An 18,902-nucleotide genomic window follows, 5' to 3' on the forward strand; every position below is an offset into this window, starting at 1 on the left:
TCGAACTCACAACCTTCCAATGCCTTATCCACTAAGCTACCACAATTAAGAGATGTCAATCAGCCTACAGCGCATATCTTTTGACTGGGGGAGGAAACTGGAGTACCCAGAAGAAACCCTAAAGCACAGGGTGAACATGCACACACACAGGGCAGAGATGAGAATCGAACCCCCAACCCACTCAGTTCAATTCAATTCAATTTATTTTGTATAGCACCTTTTCCAATGAACATTGTCTCAAAGCAGCTTTACAAAAGAAGAGAAACAGAGAAAGGGGAGGGGGAAAAATGAAAATAAAAAATAAAAAAATAACTAGAAATAAGTTTAGTTTATTTCTGTCTGCTGTTCCTTATAGTGTGTGTGTGTTTTTTTTTTTTTTTTATAAAGAAATGTTTTTAAATCATGCACATTATTATTACTCAAGGTATCTGTGCTTTAAAGCATGTCTATGTAAAACTTACACCTACTTTAAATGTTAATATATTCTTTGTGCTCTTCTAAACGGCTTTGATAAGGTCACATTCTTTCCTTATGGCGTGTAAATTGATCAGTGTAAGAAATGCACACTTTACAAGCTAGACATCTTCAGACACCTGACTGTTTCTCCTGCTTTATTTTTCTCTTTACACAGTGATCATGGAACGAAGACATCAAAACATATCAGAGTAGACGTGTCAACTCTTCTTGCTTTCACTGAGGGGCAGATATGTAATGATGATACTATTTCCGTTTGTTTCACGCTACTCGTCTTTAACGCGGGCAGACGTTCACGGACCTAATCGCGATGACAGGAAACACAATTAATATTAGTGAATAACGCTAATGCATTTTTTATATGCAGTGACAATCACATTGTGTTACTGTCTACTGTCAGTCCATTAAATATTCAGTGTGTTTGTACAAGTACACGTATAATGCACTGAGACGGAGCTGGTAGACTTTGTACTCTGTTTATTTCAATGTGATCAATCAGGTATAAATGAGAAATTAGAGTGCAATTATTTATAATAAGTACTTGGAGGAAATGGCAATGTCTGGCTCTGTGGTGCTTGTCACTGTATGCTGTACAGCTAATTATATGTTATTCTGAAAGGCTAGAGTATGATATTTTCAGGTTAATTTAAAATAGGTGGCCAGGGAAGTGTGCTGTGGGTGTGCGTCATGCTGCGGCCCTTCTGTAGGTAATAAAATAGCGAGCTTTATGTGTACATGTGTTTGTTTGTGGCCTTTTTTTTTCTTACTTACCCAGAGACTGCTGTTCTTGTTGGCTAAGAGACAGCACCTGGTCTGTGTTCTGCTCGTACAGGAGGAACTGATAACGATGAAAGCCAGTACGCTTAGGAGGTGTGGGACGAGTGTATTCTACAAAGTAGAGAGAGAGAGAGAGAGAGAGAGAGATGGGGAAAAATATTTGTGCAGAGATATGCTTCAGGGTCTTACACGAAGTTGGACTTGCACATATATTTTATTTACTTTAATGAGACAAAAGGTCACACACAGAAGTGTCAAAAAGCACCAAGCATCACTCACCAGACAGCAACCTGCCTTTAATGTCTCCTGCTATGAGTGAGCTTCCCTACAGAGAGAGAGAGAGAGACTGTTAGTTTATGAGAGAGAGAGAGAGAGAGAGAGAGAGAGAGAGACAGAGAGAAACTGAGAGTTGAAGAAAGAAACAAAGACAGAAAGAAAGAAAGAACAAAAAAGTCTGAGAAAGACACAGAGTCAGAGAATTAAATAAAGCACATGCAAACTGTGAGACAGAGAAAGAGAGAGTCAGAGAAAGAAAGACACAAATAGAGACAGAAAGAGAGACAAGAACAGAGAGAGAGAGAGAGAACAAAAGAACCAAAAAAAGTCTGAGAAAGACAGAGTCAGCGTTTCTTTCAAGAAAGAAAGAAAGAAAGAAAGAAAGAAAGAAAGAAAGAAAGAAAGAGAATTCAATAAAGCACATGAAAACTAAAAAAACTGTGAGTCAGAGAGAGAGACTGAGAGTTGAAGATAGAAAGATAGAAAGAAAGACAGAAAGAAAGAAAGAACAAAAAAGTCTGAGGAAAGAAAGAAAGAAAGTCCCAGAAAGTCACAGAAAGCCAGAGAATTCAATAAAGCACATGAAAACTAAAAAACTGTGAGTCAGAGAGAGAGAGAGAGAGAGAGAGAGAGAGAGTGATAGAGAGAAAGAGACTGTGATAGACAGACAGAGTCTGACATATATTACACAGTGTATAAGGTTCAGAAGGCCTTGTGAGGTGAAGGGCTCCATTAAGACTCACTCTCTTGAAGTCATCAGCTGAGAGGATAAAGACTGTGGCTTTTACGAGGTTCACATAAATTGACATTTTCCCGTTTCAGGACCAATCCAAGCTTAAACCTGTCAACCATTTCTGTAATATTTAATATTCCGACACAAAGCCGGTTCCCAGGAGAATTAAATCCAGTGATTGGATTTCAGAATGGCAAATTCCCATATGATTAATTGTATATTAACTTCCCGTTGCCTAGAAACAGGAATTCATGTAGTGCTGCTAAGAACCGTCTCGAACCGTCTTTTTTTTTTTTTTTTTTTTTTTTAAACAGCCGCTTCTCCAAAGGGCACTCCTATATTTGTCATGGTTGAACCCATATTCTTAGCGGCTCCGGCACACAAGTGCTTCACTGTAAATAGCCCGGTAGATGTTTGCTTAATAAATGTGATGGCGCTGCAGCCGTGCTTGCTCTGTGTAGGAGGATCAGACCTTTAAAGTGCGGTTAGACGGTTGTACACAAAATCCAGATGAAGAAAATCTAGAAATCTCGGTAGATTTTAGGGAAGAGCCTCTGATAAACACCCTTAAAGTGTTTCTAGAGATTACAGTCAGTTACATTGATCAGGACAGGAGTGGGACATCTTCATCCTGTCCTTAACTCAGCATTGAGCACTGCCTCCTACAGGCTGAAGCACAAACCTGCACCAGTGCCCTGATGTCTTGTTCAAACGACTTTTGTCTTTTGCTGTGACGTTTAGATTTATTGCCACTTACAGTTTAAATGCATTAAAAATCTATCTGGGTAATTACAAACCTTTTCATTCCTGCACAAACTTTATTTATTTTTTTTGGATTCCTCGTACTTCCCAAAAACATGCAGATTCATATACTGGCTAGTCTAAATTACCCCTACATATGGGTATGCTTACTTTTTTTTAATTGGTCACACTAGTGCTAGCAGAGTAGCACAATTAAATGTTTTTAAATGATCTTTAAGGAGGTGTTGATGTCTAATTTCTATATTTCCTAAAGCAATTAACTTGAATTTTCTCACAAAAGAAGAAGGAGGAGACAGAGGTGTGTGATGGAAAAGTCAGTATACACAGTAAACCCCAACCAAACTATTTACTGCCAAGCACACAGTTTTGGTTGTGTGTTACAAGTTATTGGTGAAGCAGCTTTCATGCTAATGCTTCCATCGACAACATCACGCCTGTTGCTAACTAGCTGTTACTCTGTCAAATGTGTCCTTTTTTGGACTCTAAGTCTAATGTTTGCACTGAAGTTTGCATTGTTTTTAGTATCTGACTGGATTGTTATTACTTATGTTCAAATAATTTATCTCCTCTTCAATGCCTCTATAACTTCGCTAGCAATAACAAACCCCCATTACGACACTAACAACCAGCAACAACCGACAAATTAGCACCGAAACGCACCATTATATAATCTTATATAATAATATAAACACGTCTATCGGGGGTGAAGTTTTTTTCTGGAAATGTAAAAATGTCTGCAATCCTGAATCAAATAGCTGTTCTGAATCAAATCCCACCTGCTCCTCATACGATTCTTATGAAATGACTGAATGCTACTTCAGTGTGCTGCAGCACAGAGGTTTCTAAACAAAGGGAAGCTGAAAACGAAGACGCGGTAACAAAAGTCAATTGTTTCAATTCCAAATCCTGGACAAGCCAAGAGGAAAGAGAGAGACAGCGCTTAAGAAAGGAGAATCAACAGCTGGAGAGCACATGAACGCGCTTAACATGCCGGAGTCGTCAATGACTTCATTATGCCTGAGAAGTCAGAAGGTAGAGAAAAGTGGCCTTGAGGCAGTGAGCCCCCCTGTCAGAGCCGGCGAGCTTCATGTTAGCGAGCTGCAACAATTCATTTGCAACAATTACACACGAAAGTGCAAGGAGGCTTTATTTAGAAGAGCCGACGGGTTGCGCAGCCTGTGGAATCCGGGGTGCCGTTGCCATGACAACACCTAGTCAACAGTATTTGGAGAGCAATGTGCGCTTTTCCGCTCTCCCACTTGGTCTGGCTGCGTTATTCTTGCTTGCCCCTTTCACAGAACAACCCGCGCCCTTTTTGCACTCGTGTACTTTATAAATCCCGCACTGCAATAGCGAAAGGGCAGAGCCGAGAGGGTTCTAACGGCGCGGTGCTGCTGAAGTATTGCACGGTAGCTGTAAGGGTGCAAAGCAGTACAGGTCAGAACATCGCTGATGTGGCTCAGAATACATGAAAGACAGTGAGAGAACACAAGCTACTCTGTTGTTTAAAAAAATAAAATAAAATAAACAACGCTCGGAGGCTGAAAATCATTAACAGTAACACAAAATATGGAGGACTTAAGTGTATGAAATATTTATTGCAATAACACGGTTTTGTCACACACAACAGGTTGGGTTCTCATTCTCAGAGAGCAGAGCCGATATGGTATTAATGAGATCGCTTAAAATACATTTCCAATAGTTTAGCTGCATTTCTAACACAAAATTGTTGAAAGTTTTGACAGCCAAATGTAAATAATACATATTTATTACTGTACTCACTCTAATACTTAGATAGATAGATAGATAGATAGATAGATAGATAGATAGATAGATAGATAGATAGATAGATAGATAGATAGATAGATAGATAGATAGATAGATAGATAGATAGATACTGATTTCTACAGGCAGCAACACATTTGCAAAGACTATAAACAAAAACTGCATTTTAATTTAAGAAGGAAAATAGTATAATCATAGTCATTATTATGGTGAAGTATTTTGGTGGAGGTCTTCAGTGTCAGTGCTTTGTAACAAAAAATTTCTGCTACTGGAAAGTCTTCAGGATTCTTAGTGCATTTTGTGTCTAATCTCAGATAAGAGATTTTGCTGAGTGAACAACAGTTTAACTTTAGTTAAAAACACAAACTTGACTCATTGATGATTTATTGTTTCAGTGTCATCAGCAACATCAATGATAGAATCATGTCACTATCAGTACTTCAGATAGCAAAGTATAATCCTTCCTTAAAAAGCAGCAGTAACTCAACAGTCAATGAACAGAAGGAAACAATCCCAGACCCTCCGCTGCTGCACCTTTGAGCATGACCCGTAACCTTACATGTGCTCTACTTTTGCGCAACTTCTTCCCTGAAGATAAATGAAGTCAATTATATTAAATTCTCTTCTTAGGCTGAATACACAAACCCTGGTCGAGTCCCTTCCGTTATCCCCAAACTTCCATCAAGAGTTGCGTGGGTGACAGGCATCCGTGAACAGATTCCAGCGCGGCACGTGAAAAACAGTCACACCTATTTCCACGAGTTTTACACCTGAGGATGAGAATGCCCTGTTTAGAAGGGTGCATGTGGGCATTACTCTGAGTGTGAATAAATTGTGTGATGAACATGACCAGTTCTCTAAGGAATTGAGATAACCTAGAATTTCAGAAGATTGGAAAAAAATCTTAGACCATGAGGCATGAGGCATTGTTCACTCACTTAATATCAATTCCAAGCAATATCTCATGAGCATATCTCATATCATATCATAAGCTATGACTTTACTATTAAAAGTACTAGATCATTTAAACTCCACTCAGCTTTGTTGCATTGTTCATCCTGCCCACGTCAACAGATCGCCAGCTTACAGTGTAAATGCATGACTTGTTGGCATTTTGTCATGTCACTGGTGTGAATGCAGAGTTAGTGATGATTTCCTGGCCCTGATCAATCACCAAATGGTAACTGATGAACTATAGCTCAAGATAAGTACACTCAAGAGATACTTAGAAGTAGGCATATCTGAAAAATTACATGTAAATTGTAGGTCTCTTACATTATAAGGGGTAGACAAATGATAAAATCGTTAGTGAGCACTCCAGGCAGGTAAACGCTCCAGTGTGCTGCGTAGTTCAAAACTTTAGTTCTCCAAAACCCCAGTACTCCAAAGCTTCAGCGTTCTAAAGTTCCAATGTTTCAAAGCTCCAGCTCTAAAGATCCAGTTCCAAAGCTTCAGTGCTCCTATGCTCAAACACTCAAAACAATCCAGTGCTCCAAAGCTCCAGAATTCTAAAAATCCAGTGCTCCAAAGCTCCAGAATTCCAAATATCCAGTGCTTCAAAGCTCCAGAATTCCAAAAATCCAGTGCTCCAAAGCTCCAGAATTCTAAAAATCCAGTGCTCCAAAGCTCCAGAATTCCAAATATCCAGTGCTTCAAAGCTCCAGAATTCCAAAATTCCAGTGCTCCAAAGCTCCAGAATTCCAAAAATCCAGTGCTCCAAAGCTCCAGAATTCTAAAAATCCAGTGCTCCAAAGCTCCAGAATTCTAAAAATCCAGTGCTCCAAAGCTCCAGAATTCTAAAAATCCAGTGCTCCAAAGCTCCAGAATTCTAAAAATCCAGTGCTCCAAAGCTCCAGAATTCCAAATATCCAGTGCTTCAAAGCTCCAGAATTCCAAAAATCCAGTGCTCCAAAGCTCCAGAATTCCAAAAATCCAGTGCTCCAAAGCTCCAGAATTCCAAAAATCCAGTGCTCCAAAGCTCCAGAATTCCAAAAATCCAGTGCTCCAAAGCTCCAGAATTCCAAAAATCCAGTGCTCCAAAGCTCATGATTTCCAAAACTCCAGTGCTCCAAAGCTTCAACACTCAAAAGCTCCAGCGCTCCAAAACTTTAGTGCTTCAAAGCTCCAGTACTCCAAAGTTTCAGCACTCAAAAGTCCAAGCGCTCCAAAGCTCCAGCTTCAAAGCTCTAACACTCCAAAGCTCCAGTGCGCCAAACCTCCAGCACTCAAAAGCTCCAGGCCTCCAAACCTCCAGCACTCAAAAGCTCCAGGCCTCCAAAGTTCCAGCGCTCCAAAGCTCCAGTGCGCCAAAGCTTCAGCACTCCAAAGCTCCAGCACTCCAAAGCTCCAGCTTCAAAGCTGCAGCACTCAAAAGCTCCAGCACTCCAAAGCTCCAGCTTCAAAGGTCCAGCACTCCAAAGCTTCAGTGCTTCAAAGCTCCAACTCCAAAGCTCCAGTGCCTTAAAGCTCCAGCTCCAAAACTCCAGTACTCCAAACCTGCTGCTCTAAAACTCCAGCTCCAAATCTCCAGTGCTCCAAAGCTCCAGCTCCAACGCTTATATATAATGATGCTTATAATGCTTGCCAGTTAGACGCATTAATAGAGATGAATAAATATATGATCTTGCAGCACATCAGAAAACACCTACTGTGTTCTGTCTGTTCTTGCATACACACATATAATAATTAATGCATTATAAAAATAATGCATTAATTACTTTTTTCTTTATATGATTAACAGTTTAGAGAGTGTTGGATTTGGATAGAGAAGCATGTGCTAGAGTTACAGCATCAGCATCCATCACACCACCGTGAAGCACATTATGTTTAAATGTGGGTAAAAAAATAGATTGTTATTTTTCTTTTTGCTGGTTGTCTGTTTGACAAATATGATTCAGAAATGAATAGCCCCAGCACAAAATCTGCTATTCCCAGGCACCTGAGCTACTAATTTGTCTGGCCCTTTGTAGTATGTATGTAAAACTAATTAAGCATAGCAATACCATTCTACTGATAGTTAAACTCCACGGGCATGGGTAAAAAAAAAAAAAAAAACACAGTGAGAAAGAGGCTTGATAAACACAAAGCAAGATGTGTGACCTCCGTCTGTATTATTTCAAACAAACATGAATAAGCTTCAAGTATCAGTCTCATTTGGTGTGCTACTCGAGTTATAAAACAAACCCAATGACCGATTACAATGGAGTTGAATAACAGAGACATTTTTCAGTGTTATTTAGCCCTCAGAGCGTTATTCTGATAAGTCACGTGCGTGTGTTTCGAGAGCTCTTAAAATAATCTGCACTTATACAACACAAAACAACAAACAGCTTGGGAAACACACACCCACACACACACCGAGCAGATTCTGAACTTCTGGCTTGGTTTCTTTTTAGCAAACAAAAGTAACATACTCTTTTTAAACCACACAAAGAGCTGGGAAGGCTGATATAAGGACAGTGCAAATCTCAAACGTTTCTAAAAAGCAGCTCGATAAAAAGCTTCTCGTAGCGTTCATGCTCAAGTCAAAATGCACCTACTAACGTAGGCCTTAACAGTGTGTTGTGTAACGCTTAATCAGATCCCCCTCACTATGTGTGCACTAATAAACTTTTGATTTGTGTGTGTGCGTGTGTGTGTGTGTGTGGCGGGATCCTCCACCGGACCCAAACAGGTGGGCGCACTCGTTTAGGGGAGGGTATGAGGGATGCCGCTGATGCCCACCCACCTCCAGGCCTCCTTCTCCCATCTCTTTTTGTGTGGGAGAGAGAAAAAAGAGAGAGAGGGAGCGAGAGAGTGAGCAAGCGATTCACTCTTTCAGCCTGAATTACTCATTCATGCCTCCCTGTTTCATCTTTTATTTTTTTGGTCCTCATCCCTGTTCTGTTCTTTCCTGAATATCGTCCTTTATCTTTGTGCCTCTTAGCAAGCTCTCAGTTGTGTTTTCTTATGAATCCACCTTCTCTTTTATCTCTCAACCACGACACACCGGTTTTCCGGTTACAGGAAATACACTATATTGCCAAAAGTTTTGGGACACCCCTCCAAATCATTGAATTCAGGTGTTGGCCCCTTAGTTCCAGTGAAAGGAACTCTAAATGCTTCAGCTTCATACCAAGACATTTCGGACAATTTCATGCTCCCAACTTTGTGGGAACAGTTTGGGGATGACCCCTTCCTGTTCCAACATGACTGCACACCAGTGACCAAAGCAAGGTCCATAAAGACATGGATGAGTGAGTCTGGTGTGGAGGAACTTCACAGAGTCCTGACCTCAACCCGATAGAACACCTTTGAGATGAATTAGAGTGGAGACTGCGAGCCAGGCCTTCTCGTCCAACATCAGTGCCTGACCTCACAAATGTGCTTCTAGAGGAATGGTCAAAAATTCCCATAAACACACTCCTAAACCTTGTGGAAAGCCTTCTCAAAAGAGTTGAAGCTGTTATAGCTGCAAAGGCCAGGACTCTGACCTCAAGTCAAGTTCCTCTACACCAAACTTCCATGTCTTTATGGACCACACAAAGTTTGGAGCATGAAATTGTCCAAAATGTCTTGGTAAGCTGAAGCATTAAGAGTTCCTTTCACTGGTACTAGGGGGCCGAGCCCAACCCCTGAAAAACAACAACTGATTTCAGTGATTTGGAGGGGTGTCCCAAAACTTTTGCCAATATAGTGTGAGTGTAAATATATATATATATATATACATATAAATATCCAATTAGATTAAAGAAATATATAAAATAAGAATATAAAGATACCTTTTAAATAGAAATTTGGCCCTAATTAGCCAAAGTGCCAGCCAATGGTGGTGAGGAAAAACTCCCTGAGACGACATGATTGAAAGAAACCTTGAGAGGATCCAGACAAACATACCAGATAGATCAATACTGATTCTGACATTGTGATCACTCTGATACCATCCTCATTCACATGTGTTTATAAAAAATGCTCTGATACCACGAGACCATGTTATGCGTCACAGTTAATGACGGCAATTGTAGCAAAGCAGAATCTAAACTGTGCTCTATGAAAATATCAGGAGGAGCTGCTTCAGCATCTTCAGCAAATAATCTGATAACACATCTAATACAGTATCTTCAATAATATCACTGGTCATTAAAAATGAGTGCAACGTGCTGTGAATTGCAGAGGTAAGTTATGGCACAGAACGGTATTCGCGAGCGTGGGGCAGTAAAGTGAGCCGGAATATATGAGAGCACTTCACTTCTGCGAGCACTGAGCACTAACCCATGTGTACCTGCGAAACATACTAAAATATTAATGTTTAACCCAACTGACTTTTCTGCACTCGGAACAGACAGAAATGTGTAGCACGCGGTCCAGGTGATCATGTGATACTGTTGCTGATGTTGGTTCTGGCATATGACATGATGGAGAGAGTCAGGAAGTAACGTAAGATAGCAAATGACAACAGACAACAGTCCTGCAATCAAGACCATTAATTCACAGTTCCACTAGAAATCATTCTGAAGCTACCAGAAGCAAACCTGCATCTTTTACATTTCCCTTCGGTAAACTGTTTTCTCTTGTCAGGAGCATTTTTGGTGGATTTGGTCCACTGCTTTAGTTAAAATATCAGAAAAGTGTCATTTTCAACAGTAATAAACTGGCTAAGCTGCACATTTTACACAATATCATATTTGTAGCATTTCAGTGAATTTGTCTGCAGGGTGATTTTTGGTTTTTTTCCCCCCCTGCATCCTGTCTACCTAATCTCATGCCATGACCCTTCCTCCATTCCTCTCTTAGGTGGGACTGCTGTGTCTTCTCCTTGCTCCTCCAGCAGAGGGAACAGGGGGGTCTCACTTGATCGACACCACAACAGAAGGGCTGAGACGCTGAGTGTCTGAGAGAGAGAGAGAATACTAGGAGGGAGAAAGAGAGAGAGAGAGATAGAGAAGGAAGGAGGTATGGAGAGAAAAAGCACGACAGATGGTGTTCACAGCTCTATTTCTGAGGCTGGACCTCTACCATGAGCCTGGTCCCCCTCCCCCTCTCCTTCTCTCTTACACTTGCTCACTCGTTCCATCCAAAGCCTTCCTCTTCCTAAATGAACCGTTAACTGGTTCCACTCGTGGCCTTTCTCTGTCGCTCTTCACATCTCCTCACTCACTCTTTGCTCCAAGTCCTTTAAATTATACCACACTAACTTATTCAGAACCCCATAGCGCTGCTCTTTCCAACTCTCCTCCATTACTCCTCCCTCCATAAAAGACCTGTTCCAATGAGCTGTGTGTCCCTTGTTCGTCTTGTGAAGCGCCGCATCGCTCGCTCGTCTGCGCTACAAAATTTGTCATGTGATTAAATTACATAACCCAAAGCACATGCCAATTAGAATACCATCGTTGGCAAGTCTTTGATTCTCATCTTAATGAGATTAGAAGCAACATGGCACAGCGCTAACATGCCATCTTCTTCCATTTCTTCTGTGCTCTTTAATGGGTTTATTGCAGGATTAGCTGGGTGTTAGCACAAGACAACATTCGGACTGGAAATTGATGCATTTCCAAAAACATGTCAACGTACTTTCGCAGGAGGAATTCTTTACAATATCGTACACATTCAAATCCTATAAATTCTACCTGCACTGAGACAGGATTATGCACTAAATCGGAGCCCCACATCTTTAAACTGTACTGAAGGCCTCGTTTAACATGATTCTCCATCACTCACACGTTAAATAACTCACCGAGCAAAAGACCAAATTGACTATTAAGCTGACCATGTGACCTCAAGCAGAACACGTCATAGTGACTCACAGTGATTCATTTCCACATTCGTGTTGATCACTGGCCTGAGCAGTTATTAAAGAATACTAACAGTGGTTAGAGAAAAACACAGAAAAATTTCTTCATAAAAATGCTGCTAGACATCAGATAAAAGGGCCTCTGGAAGATGATTCTATAAACACACAACCTGGAGAAACAGCTGATTTATATGCGTCCACTTTTCTTCCCCTAGTAAATAAGAAATGACCGTTTTTTTTTATACACAAAGCACAATTGATATCTACTCGAGTGAAGCTATCTGGACTATAGTCAAATATATCTAGAATTTCCGATTATTAGATTGCAATATACCAAGTCTGAGATTATAAATTTTGTTTTTAATCATTTTGAGACTTAAATGGTCTGTTCTATTGGCAGCAAATTTTGCTTTTTTTCCCTAGAAATAAATGCTAAAAATATGCAAACCAATCTGCCAATGTAACAACACTACCACAAGGCTGAAACGAGTAAAATATAACAAGAGATAGGCTTTTTAACATTACATTGCAATCATATCATTGGAAATATTACCTAAATTTGACTATATCCAAGATATATACTAGATAATATGTGCTTTCTTTCTCAGCCCTGTACATTTGAGCCTCATTTTTAAGGTTAGTTTTGTTTATACACACTTTCTAATATTTTTTAAGGAATTTAGCCGGTTCCCAAAATTCAAAGTTATAGGCTCAAAATTAAGGATCAGGATAAAGATCAGCACAAGCATCTCACTGTACACAATATGTGTCAGTGTTACTTAAAATGGCCTGCTGTATGTATGTATGTATGAGAGAGAAAACCTCCCTCCTCCCACTTTTATGCTAGGTCCTGATCACAACTGGGCCTTGTTCTGATACCTATCTTTCTCACTCCTTGCCACTTTCTCTGAGATCCATCCATCACTTTTTTCACTCCATGACTGTCCGTGTTCTATCCTTTTGCTTTCCGTTGTGAGAAGTGATGCGAGGCCGAAGGGAAACCCCGGGTCTGAGTTCCCTAGGTAACCCTGGAAAGAGTGGGCTGGAGAAGGGGGCTGACTGCCTGTCTGACTCATTTGGAGGGAATCCTAAAACACGAATACTGCCCACTTTATCAGCAAACGAATGCATGCACATAAAACTGAGAATCAAACGCCCATGCTTAATCCACATACAGCACCACAACACTCTCCTACACAAAGACATAATACATAGATTGGCTTTACATTCCCTAGGTAGTAGGGAAACCCTGCTGTGTGTGTGTGTGTGTCTGTGTGTGTGTGTGTGTGTGTGTGCGCGCGCGTGTGTGTGTGTGTGTGTGTGAGTCATACCTGCACAATTGATGACCCAGACTCAGTGAAGCTGAGAGTGCAGTGTGGCACTGATAAGCTTTGGTTGACTAACCGGCAACATGAGAGATGCAGATGGCTAGCCGAGTATGATTAAACTGCTATATGAGACATTGACAAATGTCAGATTTTTGTTTGAATGGAACAAATTACACAGATCATCAACAGCCACCTGCCCTTCTAACTAAAATATGAATGGTAAACTTTCATTACTGTCTAGGCTACGTTTACAAGACATTTAACTTAACCCCTTTACTGCATTTAAACCAGCGTGATAGATATTATGCAGTAAATTTAAACTATGCTTTTAGGTAAAATACCTAAGCTAACCTACGGAAGTGTATGTAACTTGCTTCCTGGAGACTGATGTCTCTTTTTGGTTGAGGATGGAGTTGGGCGTTCAACAGGCATGTAACTATGTTCAAGATCATTTACATTCTTAAAGAGTTCAGGTTAACAGAGGATGCATTAATACTATTATTTCCAGGCTGTGTATATGTACACGTTTTTCGGTATTTAAATATATCAGAATAAGTACATATTATTAAGCTGTTTGGGTGCGAGGAGCAGTATCAGTGAGCATGGCGGTGAAGAAGCAGCACTTTAACATGTGTTTCTCAGTGTTCAGTGCTCGCTGAACTGAAGTGCTCACTCTTGCTTCACTGCTCAACACTCATGAATACTGAGCACCCTTTTTAATGACCACGCTCACTGATACTGCTCTGTGAGCTCAGGTCACCGTCCTCACTCTCTCTATTCTACATACTGTTTAAACTGTTTAGTCATATTGTAAGGAGATGCTGTATTAACTCCATCAGTAATCGGGAAAATCGTCTAGATCGCTATCTTATGTGTTAATTGTAGAACTTCAACCTTCTCTAGACTCAGCGTAGCTCATGGTACTGTGTGTTCGTTTCTAAGCAGTATCAGAACACGATGCATCCCTACCTGAAACTCTAGACACAGTGTGCAATATCTAACAGCAACAGATCAGCCTATTATCTAAATCCTCTCAGATTTTGGGGGGAAAAAAAGTTACTATAGCAGGCACATTGTAACTATTACCACCATACATTATTTATATTTATCCATTATGTCAGAGTAGAGTGTCTAACACCTTTCTGACAGCGTCACTACAACTATTTTATCACGCTTTCACAAAGCGTCGACTGGATGACTTGTCATTTGGAACACGAACCGTGGCAGTACAGTAGGCACCATATTACACTGCGACTCTGTGAGTTTTACTCTGCGTCTCTCGCTGAAGAGGCACTACTCGCTGTGCCGCTGCAGTCACTGTTTAATTCTTCAATTATAATTGAGATGGAAACGGCTCAGAGGTTATGGAAACTGTTGGGGAACCGGGCCCACTTCACAGAAAGGTTAATGAACCCCACGGCCCTCTGGGAGATGGAGTATGCTATTAATTTGACAAACGTGGGAAATGAATGCTTTTATGCTTTTATTGACGGTGACCAGAAAACGGCCTTTGCAGAAATGAAAGGTTTTTAGTCTTGCTGGCTCTCTGCTCGCTGCCGCAAAACAATGACGCCGAATGCATTTGTTGGAAGAAAACTAAGTACATAATTGTTTGAACAGTAATTACAGGGCAAAATGTTTCTTCATTAATTCCGTTTTTTTTTTTTTTTTTTCATGCAAACCGCACAATGAAAACATGCACAAAGGTATGAGTAACACAGGCATGTCCATGATTTATGCAGTGAATGGGACATTTTTGCATTGATTCTTGCATGATATCACTGGTAATGCCACAGATTTAACTAAATGGGTCGAGAGATTTCAATCCGGCAAAAGGGTGATATGGAATTCGGAGACCTTAGAAAAGCATCATCAAATTTGGTCACGGTGGCAAAGCTAGAACGGCACTGTTCTTGAGAGGAATATGAATGGACTGTTTAGGGCAGTGAATTAAATTAAGGCCTGACTGTGCTGCTCGTTTACGTGTGACATGCAGCATTTAATTTGACTGATTTGTTTGAGTTGATGTTGGAACTGATGGCTGATGGCTGAGTCCTGAGTTTACGTCAGGGTTGGACCTAGTACTTTAAGATACCAGCAAAAATGGTGAAAAGGTTTTGGGCACTATTTTGTTGTAATCCAACAATGTCATCATGGAGTTGGCTTTGTTCACAGGGGTACTGTCACACTGGAACTGGTTTAGAGCTCTTAGTTCCAGTAAAGGAAACTCCTAATTCTACATCATACAAAAGCATACATTCTATACAGCTGTGTGCCTCCTACCATGTGACGACCACATATGGTCAGGTGACCACATACACTATATTGCCAAAAGTATTCGCTCACCTGCCTTGACTCGCATATGAACTTAAGTGACATCCCATTCCTAATCCATAGGGTTCAATATGACGTCGGTCCACCTTTTGCAGCTATAACAGCTTCAACTCTTCTGGAATTGTCCAAAATGTCTTGGTATGCTGAAGCATTCAGAGTTCCTTTCACTGGAACTAAGGGGCCAAGCCCAGCTCCTGAAAAACAACCCCACACCATAATCCCCCCTCCACCAAACTTTACACTTGGCACAATGCAGTCAGACAAGTACCGTTCTCCTGGCAACCGCCAAACCCAGACTCGTCCATCAGATTGCCAGATGGAGAAGCGCGATTCGTCACTCCAGAGAACGCGTCTCCACTGCTCTGGAGTCCAGTAGCGGCGTGCTTTACACCACTGCATCCGACGCTTTGCATTGCACTTGGTGATGTATGGCTTGGATGCAGCTGCTCGGCCATGGAAACCCATTCCATGAAGCTCTCTGCGCACTGTTCTTGAGCTAATCTGAAGGCCACATGAAGTTTGGAGGTCTGTAGCGATTGACTCTGCAGAAAGTTGGCGACCTCTTCGCACTATGTGCCTCAGCATCCGCTGACCCCGCTCCGTCAGTTTACGTGGCCTACCACTTCGTGGCTGAGTTGCTGTCGTTCCCAAACACTTCCACGTTCTTATAATACAGCTGACAGTTGACAGTGGAATATTTAGGAGTGAGGAAATTTCACGACTGGATTTGTTGTACAGGTGGCATCCTATCACAGTTCCACACTGGAATTCACTGAGCTCCTGAGAGCGACCCATTCTTTCACAAATGTTTGTAAAAACAGTCTGCATGCCTAGGTGCTTGATTTTATACACCTGTGGCCATGGAAGTGATTGGAACACCTGATTCTGATTATTTGGATGGGTGAGCGAATACTTTTGGCAATATAGTGTATATCTGACCATACAGTGTGTGGGGAACATTTGGTTTTTAATGAAACTGAGAGGAGCTGAACAGCAGCATGCTTAACCGTACCTCCTAACTACAGTATATGTCTTAATTTTGTGTGCAACAAGACCTCAGTACAGAACTATGTAACTTTGCTAACAGGCATCTTGCAAGCTTCTAGTTTAGCTTGAAAAAATACAAGTGGGTAAAACAATCTTTCAAAAATATAGACCCAGGAATTAAATACTGCTAATATTTAGTGGTTAATAATCCAGTAGTCTTCACTTGTGCATTTCCTCCCAAATGTTCTTCGTACCTTTAAATGTTGATGCTTGTAATGGTCATCAGCATTATCGCCGTGGTAACAATTTCACCATGACAACCCCGTTTCCATTTAAAGCTGCTGGATAGTGTGCGCTTTTTTCAGTTTCCTCAGAGGTGCGTCTCTACTACAAGCAGCCCTCGCCACACCTTTTCACATTTGACTCTGTGTTTATTCTTGTCTGGGTCTCAAGCTTTCAAGCTACGGTTTTTAACACATCTCTTTTCCGAGCGACGTTCTGTAACCGCACGAAACGGGCAGCTAAGAGACAGAAAGAGAGAAAGACAGAAAGAAAGAAAGAAAGAAAGAAAGAAAGAAAGAAAGAAAGAAAGAAAGAAAGAAAGAAAGAAAGAAAGAAAAAAAGAAAGAAAGAAGTGGGGGTGCATATATATGTGTGTGTGTGTGTGTGTGTGTGTGTGCATGCAATGTTAGAGAGAGGAAAGTGATTTAATCCCCCCCAAAGGAGCTCCCCTCTGAACCCCGTATCGTGAACTCGCAGGCAAAACTCGGCGCCGTAGGCAACCCCACACACAATGCGCTGTCTTTTTAATTTCATCAGCTGTGAGAAATCTATACAGCACACTGGAATTCTAGCACAGCAGAGCCAGGGTGAAAAAGAGAAACGAGAGAAAGAGAGAGGGGAGACAGAAATAAACTCGAGCTGTGAGAATAAGAAAGTAATCTCTGAGCTCCGGTGGTGATAGCAGAGATCACATTGCAGGGGTTGTGCTGAATATTTTTAACTGCAATCAAACAGACTTAAATGGGTTACTCTTTTGCTTTATCATCCACCAAGTAGTTTTCTCATCACCATAAGGCTGCTAACTAGTCATTCCACTTAGTTATTCGATCAGCAACCTCTGCCTCAACGTCAAACTCAGGGCCAGTATGTAGAAAGCTTCAGAGAAATACTCAGAAGGTGGAAAATAAAGAAGGAAAAAGAATTAAAAGCAGGGTGTAAAAAATGCCTTATAAAAATTCTCTTGGAGAAAATCTTGGTGAGAAGTAGGAGTTAATCCTGAATGACAGTTGGAACATCAGTTAACCACACCCCTTTTCCATATGTATATATGGACAATCGTAAGGATTTGAGCGAGTTTTACGAAGGGCCAAATTGTGATGGCTAGACCACTGGATCAGAGCATCTCCAAAACTGCAGCTCTTGTGGGGTGTTCCCGGTCTGCAGTGGTCAGTATCTATCAAAAGTGGTCCAAGGAAGGAACAGTGGTGAACCAGTGACAGGGTCATGGGCGGCCAAGGCTCATTGATGCACGTGGGGAGTGAAGGCTGGCCCGTGTGATCCGATCCAACAGACTTTTGCTCAAACTGCTGAAGAAGTTAATGCAGGTTCTGATGAAAAGGTGGCTGCTAACATCTTTGTGCCAGATACCACAGCATACCTTCAGGGATCTAGTGGAGTCCATGCCTCGATGGGTCAGGTCTGTTTTGGCAGCAAAAGGGGAACAACACAAGTTTAGGCAGGTGGTCATAATGTTATGTCTGATCAGTGTTTACAAACACAAATTTGTACCCCTGTGGGGTTGGGGGTTTCAAATCCCACCTCTGCCCTGTATGCATGGAGTTTGTATATTCCGGGGGGTTTTCCTCTGGTTTCTCCGGGTTCCTCCCTTGGTCCAAAGACAAGAGATGTAGGTGGATTGGCATCTCTTAATTGTCCGTAGTGCGTGAATGGTGTGTGTGTGTGTGTGAGATGGCATGGCATGGTTGCTGTTGCCAGATGGGTTGATTATTCCAGCAACTGCCGATCTCTTGATTTTCACACACAACACCCTCAAGAGTTTGCAGAGAATGGTGCGAAAAACAAACAAAAAAGAGTGAGTGGCAGATCTGCACTCAGAAGAGATGAGAATGTCCAGACTGGTTTGATCTCAGAGTAAACTCAAACAACTGCTCTTTACAACACTGATGAGCAGAAAAGCATCTCACAACACATCATGCACCACTGAGATCAATGGGCTACAAAAGCAGAAGGCCACTTCGACTTCCACTCCGACTAACAGAAACGTTGGACAAACAGTGCCTGGTCTTCAATCAACAGCTGTTCATTATGTATTAAATTTAAAATAACACATTTTATAAGGTACAACTGATATGATGATGAAATGAGTAAAGAAGTTACCTCAAGGACATCAAGATAAAGCTGCTCCATGTTTACTTTAAGGGGAATGTTTGAGATCTAGCCTGGTCAGGTGATAAGCTAAAGCTTATATAACGCAACTGCACACAATGCTAGGCTACTAGGATAATACACCTTTCTGAGCATACTGCTGAAAGTTTGGGCAAATCAGACAGTTGAAGATTATTTTCTTAGCTCTTACGTGTCATCAATCAAATCATTCATGCAGTCATGCAAACTGAACTGACTGAACAGGCCATTGAATTTTTTATTTATTTAT

General features: G+C 41.2%; 1 protein-coding gene across 1 annotated transcript in view; it reads right to left on the bottom strand.

The window, feature by feature from the left end:
• LOC131353219 (phosphatidylethanolamine-binding protein 4) overlaps positions 1–18,902 on the bottom strand; it is an 80,213-nt gene that overhangs the window by 13,321 nt on the left and 47,990 nt on the right. Inside the window, exons 5-6 of the mRNA XM_058390059.1 lie at positions 1,531–1,576; positions 1,246–1,362 (exon numbers count right to left, since the gene is read on the bottom strand). Coding sequence (XP_058246042.1) covers positions 1,246–1,362; positions 1,531–1,576 — 163 coding nt within the window. The remainder of the gene's footprint in view (positions 1–1,245; positions 1,363–1,530; positions 1,577–18,902) is intronic.

The sequence above is a fragment of the Hemibagrus wyckioides genome, linkage group LG05, assembly GCF_019097595.1.
Source record: "Hemibagrus wyckioides isolate EC202008001 linkage group LG05, SWU_Hwy_1.0, whole genome shotgun sequence".
NCBI classification, from domain to species: Eukaryota; Metazoa; Chordata; class Actinopteri; order Siluriformes; family Bagridae; genus Hemibagrus; species Hemibagrus wyckioides.